Source organism: Echinops telfairi, unplaced genomic scaffold (assembly GCF_000313985.2).
Source record: "Echinops telfairi isolate 266 unplaced genomic scaffold, ASM31398v2 ScPeMD7_7409;HRSCAF=8447, whole genome shotgun sequence".
Classification (NCBI taxonomy): domain Eukaryota; kingdom Metazoa; phylum Chordata; class Mammalia; order Afrosoricida; family Tenrecidae; genus Echinops; species Echinops telfairi.
In genome coordinates, this window is record NW_022111309.1 from 516,161 (window position 1) to 533,586 (window position 17,426).

Below are 17,426 nucleotides of genomic sequence, written 5' to 3' on the forward strand. Positions count from 1 at the left end.
GTAGGAAACTTAATTGGCTGATAAGCATTGTCTAGTAATTACTGGCTAAAAGCTGCAATTTTCAAGGTCTGGATAATCATGTCTTTCCCTTACTGCTTTTCTTAGTTTTATCGGCATATAGTCACATACATAATTTAATAGTTCAGTCATATCAAGAAGAGTTGTACAACTCTCACCACAATCAATTTCAGAACATTTTCTTTCTTGGTTCTCATTTCCCCACAACCTCCCCTGTTATGCTACTAGGTAATTCTTGATCCAGTTATTGTCTCCATAGATTTACCGATCCTGGATTTCACACACAGAAAACCATACAAAACACTAGCAGTAAGAAGAGAGAAAGAGAGAGAAAAACAACAAAACAAAACAGAGAAAAACCTCAATAAAAAAGCAAACAAAAATATTAAAAACTAAACCAACTTTAAATTGGGTCAAAAGACAGATCAGGTGATAAGGTGCTACATTTGAATCTAACTACATGAGCCATACTCAATTTTATAGTGCTCTCTGTGTGATACCCAAACTGTTCCCATCCTTCTACTATGGTCAGAGGGTATTTACAGAGGCTTAATCTATGTAGGGGTTCTGCAAATGGATTTTGGGCTTCCACTGTCATACATAGCCTCCTACAAACCAGGTATTCAGGATGTAGGCTCTAAGCCTGTTCATTCCTCCAAATGTAGATTTTATTATTTGTAATTCTTGGATCACACTGGCTGGATAATCATGTACTGACAAGCGGGTGTTTTCAGGAGCTAGTTGGGGGCTTCTGACTCTGATGCCGGAAGGTGTCCCAGCAGTATTTTGAATACTAGCAGCGTCACCGATGTTAGATAGGTTTCAGCAGAGCGCATCTAGACTAAGGTAGATTAGGAAGAAAGGCCTGGCAGACCACTTTTGGAAATTAGCCAATAAAACCTCCACATCTTACAATATTGTCCAGGAGAGTGCTGGAAGATGAGACCCTGTCTTGTGTATTGACACTACACAGTAGCAACAGTGGCTCAAGCATTGCAATGATTATGAAGGTGGTTCAAGACTGCATTGTTCTGTTCTGTTGACATAAGGTTTACATGAACTGGAGCCAACTCAGTGGTAATTAACACATTGCATGCAAGGCAGTAGACGATGCTCGGACTGGCTACCTCATTTGTTAGGGCCTGTGCAAAATGAAAATGAGAGGCCCAATGTTCAGATGTTATTAAGGATTTCAACGTGACTACCAAAGCAAACTAAACGAATTTTACTGCCATCGAGTTTACTTTGACTCATGGTGACCCTATAGGATTGAGTAGAGCTGCCCTTGTGGGTTTCCAAGACTGTAACTTTTTTACGGAAGTAGAAAGCTTTGTCTTTCTCCTGTGGAGCATCTGATGGGCGAACACTGCTGACTTTGTGTGTGGGTGTCCAGTTTGTAACCTGCTTTGCCCCCGTGGCAATAGCAGCACAGTAAGCCCATGGGAGACCTTCTGGGCATGGAGTGCTGTGGGATTGTGCATGTCCAGAGGCTGCCCTTCCTTTCTTGAGGAGTGAGCAGTGATGCCAGTGGACAGAGGGAGGAGCAGAGCTGAAACCCTCTGCGTTTCTCTTTTTGAAGTGAAGCCTGTCTGCCCTGCTTTGTAAGTTCGGTGTGAGTTGGCAGTGAGACGACATACAAGGTGTGTGGCTCTGCATTTTTCTAGAACAAAGCAGGATTCCTTAGAATGAAGGAGCTTTGACAGACAGGTGGCTTACTTTTCTCTTGCTCTTGGTGAAAGCACTGATTGAGACAGAAAGAAGACTCATATTTAGAATGGACTTTTTAGAACGGGCCTCTGATAAAGTTTGGCTCTCCATGAGTGGACCCCATGTTTCCTTTCTTCCTCAGGAGAAGCAATGAGGGATGCCTTTTAGGGAGGATGTGGTGTGGGAGAGGTAAAAATGTAGCACCTGTGTCCATCAGCCAACTGCATTGCTTATCTCAAAGAAACCACCTAGAATGAGGGCCAAATTCCAAAACTAAACTCATTGCCATTGAGTTGCTTCTGACTCACAGCAACCTTGCCTTAGTGCCGTGGTCCCCTTTCCCCTCTTAACTTACTGACGCCCCAGAATGAAGCTTTCAGCAAACACTGTTGTGTGACTGGGAAGTTCTGGGCCAAGGTCTTGAGCCACCCTGGCCTTCTTATCAATGTGCGAATGAAGGGTGGTGGTGGTGGTGGTGGTGTGTGTGTGACAGAGAAAGAGAGGAAAACACAGATACAGGAGGAGGGAAAGGAGAAAGAAGGAGAAGGAGAATGGAGAGAGGAGAGAGAAAAAGGAGAGGAGAAAGAGAAGAAAAGAGGGCAGGAGGGAGGGAAATGTTCCCATAGGAAGCATGTCAGAAAAGGAATATTTGTATTGGGTTGAGGCTAGATAAATATCAGAAGAGTGTGGATACTTATGTCCCTTATTTTATTGGTCTGGTTTCCTCTCTGTCTGTACTTCTTCCTGTCACCCTGTGCTGCCTGTTGATTGTCTTAAACAGGAGTCCTTCACAGAGAAACCCAGTCATGGTTTCCCTCAGTCAGCTCCCTGTTGGCATTCCCTCACCACTTCTAGGATGTTCCTTTGTTTGTGGAATGAAATTATGACACATCTTGGAGTCTTGACAGCTTGCTTTCTTTGTTAAAATCATTTCAAAATAGATTAAGCAAAATGTATACATTTGTTATGAGAACGCTCAAAGAAACAAATCCACACATGTTGCTGACAAGATTGATCCTGAGTGCTTCTGGTCAGTTCTGTGCAGCCATCTTCAGAGCTGCCACCGCCTCACACTGCTTGCCGACTCTTTCGCTGGAATACCTGGTAGCACTTCTTTGGTCTGAGACCAGGGGCTGGAATCTGAAATTCTGTATATCAGAACCCAGTGGAACTTTTTAAGCCTACCTATTTGGTATCTGAGGATTTGAATGGGCCTCTGAAATCTATTTTCAACAGCTCTCAGGTGGGCCTGAAGCAATGCAGAACTGAAAATGTCCAGGTGTGCTCCATTTTGTAGAAGTTCACTTAGTGCTGAGGTGTGTTAGAGGTGGGTTACAGCTTATTGACAGAACCCAACAGTGTCTGCTGTGGATTTGTCTGGAAGGAGAGGGAAAGTTCACTCCACGAGAGGACATCAGCAGAATAGTACACTGCCTTCTTAGTCATTACCGCCAGGAAGATTTCAGGGCAAATCTTTCCCCGAGAGTGGTTTTTGGTGATGGGAAGAGGGGGGATTCAGGATATTGAATGACCGCGAGTGGGGCCTTTCTGAGTGTCAGAGAGGGGGATGTGTACACCCCACCAAAATAGACTGGTGTGGCCAGAGCTGTGATCTGCCACTTAGGTTCACAGCTTTGTTCCGTGACAACCGTGAATGTCTAGCTCTACCTTTCCAGCAGTTTTTTAAAAAAAATAAAATGACATGGTGTGAATGGCGATACTGGGAGAGTAGAGTGAGAGTGGGTAGGAAGGAGGGAACCGATTACAAGGAACTATATGTGACCTCCTCCCTGGGGGATGGACAACTGAAAAGTGGGTGAAAAGAGACGTCGGACAGGGCAAGATATGATAAAATAACAATTTATAAATTATCAAGGGCTCAGGGGGGAGGGGGGAGCGGGGAGGGAGGGGAAAAATGAGGACCTAAGCCGGGGGCTTAAGTGGAGAGGAAATGTTTTGAGAATGATTAGGGCAATGAATGTACAAATGCACTTTACACAATTGATGTATGTATGGATTGTGATAAGAGTTGTATGAGCCCCTAATAAAATGATTTAAAAAAATGACAGGAAAAAAATGAAAATAAAGGTTTGCAGCCAGGGGAAGTAAAAAAAAATTTATATATTATCAAGGGTTCATGAGGGAGGGGGGAGCAGGGAGGGAGGGGAAAAATGAGCTGATAACAAGGGCTAAATAAATCAGGAAGCAAAGGTTTTGAGAATGATGATGGCAACAAATGTACAAATGTGCTTGACACAATGGATTATATGTATGGATTGTGATAAGAGTTGTACGAGCCCCCAATAAAATTATTATTTTTTAATTATTTAAAAAAAAACACTTCTTATATCTGTGCACTTGGGTGTATTCTAACAGACCACCTGTGGGTCACATGAAATGTTGGACACAGACAAGGCTTTTTGAGGAGCATACTTGAGACCAGGCCATGTCTTTTCCTCATCCAGTGCCAGGAAGGGCAGTACCTCATGGTAGAAATTAGCCTGATGGGTTGAGACTCCTCATTTTACATATGGGAGAGCAGAGGTCAGGGTGAGCCTTTGTCACCTGCCAAGCTAGGGCTGTACCAGGCTCAAGGGTCACTTGTCCACAGCCACATTCCCGAGGGAACCTGTGAGGCTTCAAGAATATAATTTTGATGTGATATTTTCATTTCCCTCTTATATAGAGAGCACACAGTCTAGAACTAATTGGGGTAGCTTGGGGAAGCCACTGCTATACAGTGATATTTATTGACTGGTCATTCTTCCAGGAAAGAGGGTTTGGCATACATCTTCCAGAATCTTTTCAGCTGTTTGGAGGAGTCCTTATAACACCTGAAAGTTACATATGCCTCCATGAAACTATGCAAGGAGTCTTCTGTGGTGTACCTGTGCTTATCATTGGGAATGTGGGCTACTCTTGATAAACACTATTAATTGTTTTTTGTACAACCAGTGATAACTCCAGTGGTGGCATTGCTTTGGATGTGGTAACTAATCAGAATGAATAAATAGTGTTTTCTTCTCACATTCTTGGGGGTACTGCATGAACCTGACTTTGTCCTTTTTTATTAATTTTTAGGACTGATTTCTGTGTTCATAAAGATGAGCCGTGTGACACTGTGGGTAAGTTGGGAGTTGGAATTGTAACCTAAAGGGTTGGTATGCTCTGTGATAATCTGGAGACTGTTTGTCGCTTGCCGGAGCATGATCAAACAAGCTCTGTCATTTCTATAGTCTCTTTTTGTATAAATCTATTCCTGGACTTTATCTTCCATTTTTGGTTCCAAAAGTTTTGCGGTTGTTTACAGCAGAATGCACCTAGACAAGAGGTTAATAAAGAAGATGTGGAAAAATCAAAGCCAGGGTACAAGGAACCACCAGCATGCTTCAAGGAGTCTGGGGCTCACGGCGTTTGAACTTTTGGGTGCCAAAGGCAGGAGGGGAAGCAAGTTGAGCAATACCATCGTTGTTTTGTGACAGAAAGGTTTTGGTTTATTCTCCTGTGTGCTGATGATCTTTCTCAAGTGCCCTCAGAGGTGAGCATGGTGGTGCACTTTAACACTGGTCTACTCTCACCCTGGCCACTAGCCTAGTTGTAGATCAACAGCGGTGAGACTGACATGTACAACTGAGAAAAGCTCCCTTCTCTTCCTACCTCCACTCCACTCGCTTCCTTTCATCCATTTTCCCATCACTTGTCAGTTTTCTTTCTCCACTTATATCTGACCTTTGGATTCTGCTTTTGTTTGGGGCATACAGATGGCGATTTTGGTTTAAAAGAGGAAACACTAAGAGAACTTCTAATTTTCTGTGCAATATCACAATCTCTAATTTACCAAGAGTCTAAGTATTGCATTGCCAAAATCGAAACTCTTAATCTAATGTGCTTAGAATCGTAAGGAACACTGGTATAAATTTAAAGCCTTCTCATGGAATCCTAGCCAGCAGTGACACCAAGTCTTTGCCCAAACAAGCTGGTTGACTTTAGGTTTCTTGATCTGTAAAATGGTCACTTTGGACAAGAGGCTTCTAATGCCCATTACAATCCACAATAAAGATAATTAACACTTATCACACACTTTAGAGTTTACAAATCAACTTTTTATGTAGTATAATTAATCATCTAAAACTTGAGAACTAGATATGAAAATGTGAACCAATCAATCAGCTTGTGCTTTATAATTTTGAGGTTCTCTTAAGAATAATGGCATTTCTAAACAGATGCAATGGAAAATGTGCTTCCATAGAAGGTAGTTGGCATATGGATAAGTCATCTGGCTAAAACTGTAAAAGATTTGTTTCAATCTCTACCCATCGACAAACCTGTTCTTAGAAGTGACTACTCCTCAATTGACAGCTACCAGATTCCTATCTGTGAGGCAGCCTCTGCTCCATGACCCTCCTGCTCCCTGTGCACAGCGACATTGCTCTATCATCTTGCACTTGCTTGCTATCTCCCCCGGAAAAATGGTGTTACACAGAGCTCAGCTTTTTGTCTTCTTCAGTGACTGTGAGGGGCTCAGTGACTGTCGTTTATTGATTAACAAATGAAAAGATGAATGAAAGAACACAGAGGAAGGGACTCTGATGATTTTGAACAACATGAATCTCATCACACGGTTTCCTTTCATGCTTATATTCCTGTTAGTTGCCATCACTTTGGCTCCGACTCATGACGACCCATGTGTAACAGTGAAATATTGCTAACCCTGCACCATTTCATTATGGTTGGTTTGCTTGATTTCAATGTTGCCACCGCTATGCTTTGCATGCCTTCTAACCCAAGGAGCTCATCTTCCAGCACTGTATCAGACAGTATTCTGCTTTGAACCAGGCTAAATTTCTAAAGCAGAACTCCAGGCCTTTCTGCCTCGTCTGTCTTAGTCTGGAAGCTCTGATGAAAACCCATCCACCATGTGTGACTCTGATGGCATTTGAAATACTGGTGGCATGGCTTCCAGCATCAGAACAGTGTACAAAGCAACATAGTATCACAAGATTACATACTGTGTAATTTTCTTCCCCTTGAAGAGTAGGTGAGGTAATTCTAATCAAGCATCATTTCCTCTTCTAAAACAAATTGGCCTTCCATTCATTTGACACTTACCCATCTACAGCCGAAAAACATCCGTGTCCTTATGTGACCTCCTGGTGTGTATGTCTCATTTCCTAAGGCAGTCTGGAAAGCTTTCATGGCTGGGACTAGATGTAATCATATTTACGTGACAGCTAGTTAGCTCAGTGCTAAACTAGCCTGACATCCTGCCTTTCTATTGCAAGCTCTTTCCAGGACCTCAGTAGTCTCAGTTATGAAGTGCTGCCATAGCACACAGTACCTGTCTTAAAGAACAGGAGTTAATTTTCTCATAATTTCAGAGGCTAAAAGTTTGAATTCAGGGCTTGGTTCTAGTGGGAGGTCATTCCTTGTCGGTGGGTCTAGGAATTTCTTGGCATTCCCTGATGTCTTTCTTCCACTGTGTATGTCTCTGTGTCTATTTTGCTCTTTTAATAACTCAGAAGTGACTAGGTTTTTGATCAACTAGACACTGATATAACCTCATTAATATAACAAGGTAAAATCTCTATTTCCAAACATGAACATGTTTGTAGATACAGGGGTTAGGATTTCAACACATAGTTTGACAGGATACAATTCAATCCACAACACCAATGATTGTCCATTTTTACAGAGAATTTAACATTTTTTCTTTCTTAAACTTTTATATGGTGGTTTATTGCTATAGATTGATTTATTTTAACACGTCACAATTTACATGTAAGAACAAAGGGGTGACTTGATGGGCAGAAACACTTGAGAACAGGAGTTCTAGAAGTCTGAGAGCAATCCAATTTAATGATCTATGTTTACCCCTCAAAAGAAAGAATTATAAAAGTATAAAACGTTGCTAAAACAATACAGAGAGATCTTATACCTATCACTAAGCTTCCCCTGCTGGTAACAGCTCACTTAACTACAATGCATTTATTGAAAACAAGAAACTGATTGCCATAATACAGGTAACTAGACCTCAACTCTGACTCAAGCACTCATTTTTTTGTATGCTGTCAGTCCTACGACATGTTTTCCATGTGTAGATTTGTCTAACCACCACCACCAGCACTACAACCACAACCAAGATGGAGAGCTGCCGGTCACCCCCAAGAGGTAAACGCCTGTTGTTCATTTGCAGTCACATGCGCCCTCCCTCCTCTCTCCTAAGCATGACCAACCATGTTATCTGGCTTCCATCTCTAAAACCTTGCCATTCCAACATCCAGTTTGTTTTTGTAATTGTTTTGATTGCACAAAATAGAAACTGATTTACATGAAGGCAACCTGTGGGTGCTAATGTGAAGAGATCTTTGAGCAGCTGCCTTGCAGTGTGAGGACCCAGCAGTAGTAGAGGCGCTATGTGCTGAGATAATCGGGTGCCTTGAGATAATGAGGGAAGCCTGGACATTGTCCATGTTTTATAAGCCTCCCTATGTATAAAATAGTACTTTTGCGGGGTTTTGTGTGTTTGTTTTGACTGGGGTATAAGTAACATAGAGTGTGGAGCACAAATTTCAAGCATACAGCTTTGTAGATTTTTACATTTCTACTTGTACACCTGCAACAACTATCCTTGAAAAGATCTAGAATGTTAGCAGCCTGGAGAAAGGTTTCCCATTTCCCCTTGCCAACCAGTTACCACTGCCACCCCCTGCAAAGGGAAGGAACCATTGTTGCTGTTGCTTTTAGGTGTAAGCAAATTGGTTCATGGTGACCCTTTGTACAACAGAACAAAACTGCCCAGACCACCACCAACCTCACACTTGTTCCTACATTTAAGGCCATTGTTGTATCCTCTGTGTCAATCCCATCTGCTGAAAGTCTCACCATCCTCACTTCTTAATAAGCATTTTGACTGTACTTGACAAAATGTAGATCTGTTCATCTATTCTACTGGAAGTTCACGGAATATTCAAAACACTTCTACAACACCATAATTTAAAGACATCAATTCTTCTGTTTTCTTTATTCATTGTTCATCTTTCACATGCATAAAAGGAGAGGAAAAAAATACTGTAACCTGGGCCAGGTGCGTCTTTGCCTTTGAGCACTTTAAAGAGATCTTTTTGTTGTTTGTTTATTTGAAAGTAGCCACTTGCCACAAAAGCATTGAAGTCAGCTTCAGTTTTCTTCCCTTCCCGTTTGGAACCACGCCCACCAGTGTCTAGGTCTAATGGGTGAGAAGCTGGAGGGCGTGCAGGCTGTGACCTCGCCCTCTCCTCCCACCCCCACTTTTATTGGGGGCAGAGGATGCATGCAGGGAAAACATAAAGCACAGTTGTCCAGTGCTCCTCACCAGACTCCCCATGAATGTGGTCCCTTTATCTTTTCCCTCCCAGACTCCTTTCTTCCTTCTCTCCCCCTCCAGCCTCCTCATCCTCACAGTGCCTTCATCATCTGACTCTTTTGTTGTAAAACCCACTTTCCCGGTTTTCTTTTCCGTTATCATGATGGAGCCATGAAGTGTTTCTCCTATGAGACTGACTAGCACTGCTAAGGCAGGTCTTCCAGACTTGTTCATGTCCCGAGGCTTTGTAGAGAGGCAGAATGTCCCCTTGTATAAATGTACCAGAGTCGACGTTTCCATCCTTCACACACGGGTGTTTTGGTTGTTTTCATCTTTTTCATAGCATCGAAGGCACTGCAGTAAACATGGGTGCGCATATATCTGTTTGTATTTTATCTCTTATTTATTTGGAGTATATACCAAGTGGGGAAATTGTAGGGCAACAAGATTTTTAAATTATTAAAGGATCATTTTATTGGGGGTTCTTAAAGCTCTTATGACAATCCATACATCAATTGTATCAAGCATATGTTGCCATCATTATTTTCTAAACGTTTACTTTCGATTGAGCCCTTGGGATCGCTCCTCTTTTTTCCCTCTGCCCCCCTTTGTGTCCCCTTGAAAAATTATAAATTATTATTATTCTCATATCGTATACTGACCGATATCTCCCTTTCCCCACGGTTCCTGTTGTTCGTGGGGTGGGGGTGGGGGAAAGATGAGTCAGTCATTGTGATCGGTTTCCTCTTCCTATTTGCATTTGTTTAAGTAAGTGCCATCTTGTTTCCCATAGTTGATAGTCGTTGTGTAAGTCTGCAGTTTCACCCGTAATGTTTAAATGTTCTAGTTTCAGCAACCCTCTCTAGCATTTGCTATTTTCTGAATTTTGCTATCTGTGTTTGTATGTGGTGGTGTCACATCATTGTTTTAATTTTTATTTCTCTTATAACTAGTGATTATGAGCACTTCTTCATATTTCTAACCAACCTCCACTGCCATGCCACTAGGTAATATTTTTTTAGTTCTAAAATGGTTTTATTGGCACACAGTCCAATAAAATAAAATTATCATACAATTAAATAGTTCAGTCACATCTAGAAGAGTTGTATAATCATCACCACAATGAATTTTAGTACATTTTCTACTTTCTTGTATTCATTGTTATTAGCTCCTTATTTTCCCCCAACACTACCCACCATACTGCCAAGAAACCATTAATCTAGTTATTGTCTCTATAGAGCCTTTAAGTAATTCTTAAGTCAGTTATTGTCTCTATAGATTTACCTGTCCTGGACTTTATATACAGAAAATTATACAAAACGCAAACATAAAAAGAAGAAGCTAACAACAATGACCAAAGAAAATGGAGACTCTCTCAATGGAAAAGCAAATAGAAAATATTAAAATTTCCAACAACTGTAAAATGCATCAAAAGGGAGATAAAATGATAATGTATTAATTTAACTTAACTACATTGAGCATAATTGTCTTTAGAGTGCTCTCTGATAGTATAGCTATTTACATCTCTCCACTATGGTCAGAGGCTATTCACCAGGGGATTAATCCATGTGAGTATCCTGAAAATTGTGGGCTTCCACTGTAATCCCTAGCCTAATGCAAATCAAGTGTTCAGAATTTAAACTTTGATACCATTCATTCCTTTGGATTTGGATTTTATTATTTACACTTCGGATCACATAGGCTGGTATCCTCCTTCCATATGGACTTATTTGATGCCTCATTTAGATAGCTGCTTATTTTAATATAAGAAGTTAAAACCCAAGACACTATTCTTTCTGATAACCTGGCATCATTTGGTCTCTTGTGATAACATGTCCAAAGTACATGAGACTAAGTCTCACCTCCTTCCAAAGAAGATTGGTTTATTCTCTTGGTAGTCCATGGAACTTCCAATTTTGTTCATCAATGTCATAGTCTGAATACTTCCATTTTCCTTTGGCCTTTCTTATTCATAGTCCAATTTCCCATGTGTATCTGACTATGGAAAATACGATGGCTTGGGTGAGGTGCATGCACCTTTGTCCTCAAAGTAACCTTCTTGCTTTTTAGCACTTTAAAGAGGTCTTGTACAGCACATTTACCCAATACAGTGCATCTTTTGATCTTTTGAGTGCCACTTCCATGAGCATTGATTGGGGAGCCAATCAAGATGAAATCCTTGACAATTTCAAGCTTTTCTCCATTTATCGTGATGTTACCTACTGGGCCAGTTTTGAGAATTTTGATTTTCTTTACATTTAGTTGTAATCCTACTGAAGGCTGCAAGTCTTGATCTTCCTCAGCAAGTGCTTCATGCTGTCCTCACTTTTAACAAGCACGATTTTGTCATCTTCACATACCAGGGTGTTAATAAGCCTCCCTCCAATCCCAATACTACATTCTTCTTCGTATAAGCCACCACTTATCTTCAGTTTGTTGTACTGTGGTGATTTGAGGGTTGTATGATGCTGGAAGCGCTGTCATTGGTATTTCAAATACCATCAGGGTCACCCAAAGTAAACAGGTTTCAGCAGAGCTTCTGGACTGAGAACAGACTACAAAGAAGGAATAACTTGTTCACTTTTGAGGAATTAGCTACTGACCACCTCGTAAACAGCAGTGGAACATTGAAAACTATTACATGTTAGATGCCTGCGTGGGTTCGTGCCCCACTCCTGGTACCATAATGTGTTAGTCTGGGTACTTTAGAGAAACAAATCCACAGAAACTCATGCATAAGAGAGAGTTTTATATAAAGGTTAAGTGCACATCAAGAAAACATCCCACCCCAGTGCTGCCCAAGCGCATAATTCCAACATTAACCCATATGTCCGACACCAATCCACAAAGCCCTCCTCCATCTCACAAAACAGACACAATGATGCTGACTGCAGGAGGAAAGCCGAGTCAGTGAATGTGTAAGCATCTCAGCGCTGGCAGGGGTCTCCACACGGGTGCTCCAGCACCCAGGGCTGCATCGGTGTAAGTCCATGCAGCATCTCCTCAGGGATGTCCTGCAGGAAGTGAGCCTTGCCAGGAACTGACTAAGGCGGCTACACCCTGGTCCATCCATCACAAAACAAGAGACCTGAGAACTAGAAAGGCAAGGCTCACCAAGCCATTTATCTCTCCGTCCTTCAATTAACCCCACATGTGTTTTTTGGCCAGGTTGGCAAAATAAACTTTAAGTATCTCAATCCACTCCTTGCCAACTTGGCACCTGTACATAATTCTTTAGCCTCACAATTGCAATTAAGTAATGCCTACACCTTAATCCTATATTCCTGTGAATATATTCCCCCACCTATGAAAGTTTGTAAGCCAACCACTTCATGCCTTTATCCCCCACTTTTGGGTATCCAATTTATATACTGCCCACTTACATCAACCCAGTGCTCTGAGGAGACAATCATATTTTTCAACACAAAGAATCTTCATTCCAGTTGGAACCTTGTGAAGTCTGCATCCATAAGCAAAGTCAGATCAGGACAGGCCATCCATAAGGTCAGCAACAATATGCATCAGTTCACAGGCTCAAAAATCTCTTCATTGGGTTCTGGTCAACTCAACGTGGGCTGCCTCACTCAGCCTCCACAGGGTGCCCATTGGTCGCCTTGCCTTTAAACCATGGACTCTCACCAATACTCAACAAGCCTAGCCCCCTCGTGCTAGGTCATGAACTTTAGACCAGTCAACCCGCTCTAGTCTACTCCTCGTTTTCCTGTAAACCAAGTCCACAGGGGTCAGTGGCCAAACTCAACCCGTCTCTTTATTGCTGCATTTCTCCCACTTCCACTCACCTGAGACCTTCAAGCAAAGCCAATCTTTTTTCAAAAGGTATATTAATGTTTCTAATTATGCTTTTGAACACATTCTGATTTTCAAGAGGTTTTGTGAAAGGTTTCAATTTTGGAAATCAAATTGTATCCTTCTAGTAATCAGGGACCAGACTATTTTGGCAACTGCTGTCATCTTCAACCTACTAAAAGAATACAGACCATTTGCGACAGCCAGTGAAATAGCAGCCTATCAATTTTATTATTAATTTACCAAAAAGCCAACCGAGCTCTCTTAGCTCATAGATTTACTGGAAAAGGTAATACATATATAGTCAGTGAACTCAGTTCTGTTCTCACATGTTCAGTTTTGTGCATGGGCACAAGATTTTTTTTAGAAGTTTTCATTGGATTGTGTCTCGATGTTGGCAGACATCTTCTAAGAGACTGTCGGATCTTCTAGGGCTAACTAGAATGGAATAGTGAAGGAACGGGTGAGTGGTTCCTGATAGTTCCCCCTGCCTGGTATGTCCTGTGTGTCATGACTTGAAAATAGTGACAGAGTGAATAAAAGTGCTGGTGTGTGTACATACACACAAGAGCTGATGCAGTGGTGTTCAAAGAAATATTAACTGCCATGGATTGCCAGAAGAATGAACAAATCAGTCTTAGAAGTAGAAGCAAAAGTTCCCGGTGAAGCAGATCGGTAAGACGGCATCAGCTTTCTTCGGATAAGTCATCAGGAAAGACCACATTTGGCAGAGGGTCCAGGAAAATGAGCCAACCGCTCAATGGGAAAGAGTGAGACAATAGCCTCAACAATGGACTCAAACATACTGACTACAGCACAGGACTGGGAAACATTTCATCCTCTTACATGTGGGGTGAAAGGAACTAGGCTGCACCGTGCTGGGCCCTTCTATGGTAGCTAAACCCATCCATGTCTTTGCATTAGAAACATCCAGCAATCTGAAGCTATACGGATGTACAGCCTTGAAAACCCCGTGGGTGAGTTCTACTCTCCCATAGGGTCACCACGAGTCAAAAATGGACTCCATGACAGTTTTTTAAGCACATACATAAGGTCACCGTGAATCAGAACTACTTGACAATGAACAATAATAGCAACATGCCCTGTTATAAACATGCGTGCCTCTATAAATGTATGTACATGGAAGTGTAGCATGTGTTTGTGTGTAAGTGTGCATGATATTTTTACCATATGTGTATCAGGCTAGGAGATTTCTGTAAGTCCTGCAAATAGGAATAGACCCAGGAAGACCTGTTAGTCATGCAGACAAGATCCCATGCATGAACTTCGTGTTTGGGATTTGGCAGAATGTTGACATTAAAAGTCGTTGTCCCAGAATATGAGTTTCCAAATTTCTTAGTGCTCTTTCCAGGGGAGAATTTAAAGTTATATAATGACTTGAATACATTTTAAAATGATAACAAAATATAAGTATATTTGGGCATGGAAGGGGTTTCTATCAGCCAATTGGAGATGTGGAAGCATGTTTCTTTTGGAAACATCCTAACAAAACCTGTTGTCATGTTTTATTGTATGTTTTGACTAAAGAGCAAAAGGGTTGAGAAAGAAGAGCCCTGTGAGCAAAATGTCCAGTGTGGCCCTTCAGATGCAGGCTTCAGTGTCCAGATCAGAAAAGTAGTACGTTGTAAGAGAAGTCTTCTGCCAGGGTTCCTGGCTAAACTATTCCCAGGTTCCTTGCTCCAGTAGAGATTCCTCTGAGACACACATCTGATACCGTGGTGGTGGTGTTAACTGCTGGGAGATCAGTGTCAGGCTACAGTCCACTGCCCAGCAATCTTAGTGAGACCTCATCAGGAAGTTCCCATAGTCCCTAGGATGCTCCATCTCTTTGGTCAAAAATGATGATGATGAGGTAGAATGATGCTAAATGTTTCATGTCATAAGTATTGAGAAGCAAAACTATCACTATGTGAACTAAGGCATGCCTGACCCAAACCATGGCATTTTCTTCATATGAATATGAAGATTGGACAATGAGAATTGAAGATTGCAGAAGAATTGATGCGTTTGTATTGTGGTGTTGCAAAGAATATTGAAAGTATCATGGACTTAACCGAAGAACAAACAAGTCTATCTGAGAAAAAGGGAGCCAGAAGTGCTCCCTGACAGGGAGAATGGTGAGACTTCATTTCACCTACTTTGGATATGTGGTCAGGAGAGACCAGTTCCTGGAGAAGGACATCACGCTTGGTAAAGTAGAGGGTCAGCAAAAAATCGACAAGGTGGGTTGACACAGTGGCTGGAACAATGGGCTCAAGCATAGCAGTTGTGAGGTTTGTGCAGGACTGGGTGGTGCTTCCTTTGGTTGTGTATAAGGCCTCTGTGAGTGCGACCCAACTGTTGCACCTAACAACGTGCTTGAGGACCTCACCTGAGCCACGCAGCCTTTGATGGCTCATGAGGAGTAACACTTAGAAAGTCGCCGCATCTCCGCTTTTCCAAACATGATGTCCTTCTCCAGGTCTCTCCTGACAAGATGGCCCGAGTGTACGATGAAGTCTTGCCATCCTTGCCTCAAAGGAGCACTCTGGCCTTGCTTCTTCCAGTACAGATGGGCTGTCCTTTCAGCAGCATGGTGCTTTCAATACTCTTCTCCAGCGCCACAATTCACGAGCAGCGATTCAGCCGCAGGGCTCTTTTAAATGGAACCGAGTTGGTCCAACTCCAGCTGTTGGAGGACTCAGAATTAACTAGAGGTAGGACACATGTGGAGACCTTGCCAGGGTCAGGATTGCAATTTGGGGGAGAAAGTTAGTAGTTTGCCTATTTCAGGTAGTTCATCAGACTCCTAAGACCTTTGTGAATTCATATGAGTTTTAAAAATGAGAAGGACTTACAGAAGTTGAGAGAGAAGGTTTTCCCACACCAACCTGTACTGTTTCACACTTGTTGGTCTGCTTTTCCTATGGAGATCAGATCTGAACCTGGCTGTTATTAGAGCTTGGGCTCAAGAGACCTTTCGATGACTATATTGATCACTGGAATCGGAAATGCATTACCTGGGTGTATGTCGTCTTTGGACCCATTAGTATGTTTGAGTCCATTATTGTGGCCACTGTAGATTTTGAATGCCTTCATCCTGGGGGACTCATCTTTCAGCATTATTCCAGACAAGGTGTTGTTGTGATTCCATTGTTGTTGTGGGTTTCCAGTGACAGAAATTCATAAAGCAAACCACAGACCTTTCTAAATAGTCTTCCATAGTCTTAAGTCTCCACTGGAATTTTCCCATCATGGGTGGTCATTCTGGTATTTGAAATACCCGTGGCATAGCTTTCAGCAAAATGCAAGTTATCACAGTTGGCCAATTTGATAGACAGGTGGTGGGAGCAATCTTCAGTGATGAGTTAAAATGCAATTGTGGACTTTATTGTGCCCCTGTGGGGAGTTCCTTACATTGTTGTAGGTATTAGGCTGAGAAGGAAAGAAGAACAAAGCCTGCTGCTTCCTGAGCGCAACCCCAGCTCAGGAGGTAAGTGCTACAGAACCTTGGTCTCAGGGGGGTTTCCTGTGGACCAAAGCTTCCAAGCCTCGAATGAGGGCCAGAGCCTAGGTCTTACCTTTGTCTCCAGAGCAGCAAGGTGGGTGCAACAGGAGTCCTATAATCGTGGGACCAACCAAGCTGGTACTGTGGTCCCCCAGTACGAATGTGGCCTGTAGTTGTGTGTCAATACCCTGTTTCCCCGAAAATAAGACAGTGTCTTATATTAATTTTTGCTCCCAAAGATGCACTAGGTCATATTTTCAGGGGATATCTTATTTTTCCATGAAGAAGAATACGGTACACATTTATTGTTTTTGTCTTATTAAAAGAGACCTCGCACTTCTGTCTGCTCAGGGTGCACTGTGGTCAACAGTGAGCTGCGCTGCGGCGCCCATCGCTATGGTCCAGAGTCCAGAGTTACGGTAGCTTCGGGGGGCCTTATTTTGGGGGAAGTGTTATTTTCAGGGGGATGCCTTATATTTCAGTGAGAGGCAAACTGTAAGTTGGTCTTATTTTGGGGGGGTGTCTTACTGGGTTTGCGCTGGCCGTGGGGAAAGGAAAAATCTGGCTATAAGACATACAGGGAGGAATTTAGCGTGGAAACCCTTCTCCATCTCTGAGAGGATGGAGGGAGGCTCTGAGGGTAGGGCAAAATATCCAACACTGGGTGTGTGAGGCCTTGTGGGGACCCACATCTGATTCATTCGTCAAGCAGCTACATAAACGGGGGCCAGCACCCTCTTAGCCACTTGCCACCGACTCCTCTCAGTGCTCCAGCCCTGACTCTGGCAGGCTGGCAGCCAGGGGGCCCTAGACTTCCAGAGGGACCAGATTCCAGGTTGCCATAGCAACTTTTTCTTTAATTTTTGGGAGGGGTTGGGTGGGCGAAAAGGTGCCAGGAGCCCTGGTAGCATAGTGGTTATGAGTTGGACTGCTATCCACAGGTCAGCAGTTCAGAACCACTGGCCAGCTCCCTGGCAGCAAGAGGAGGCTTTCTATTCCTGTAAAGAGTTACAGTCATTGTACAAGCCCCCAATAAAATGATTA

At 42.5% G+C, this 17,426-nt stretch overlaps 1 protein-coding gene across 1 annotated transcript in view; it reads left to right on the top strand.

Moving 5' to 3' along the window:
- The window catches only part of ADAMTS17 (ADAM metallopeptidase with thrombospondin type 1 motif 17), a 432,408-nt gene that overhangs the window by 97,432 nt on the left and 317,550 nt on the right, over positions 1 to 17,426 (top strand). The window contains exon 7 of the mRNA XM_045296468.1: positions 4,807 to 4,850. Within this exon, the coding sequence (XP_045152403.1) occupies positions 4,807 to 4,850 (44 nt within the window). The remainder of the gene's footprint in view (positions 1 to 4,806; positions 4,851 to 17,426) is intronic.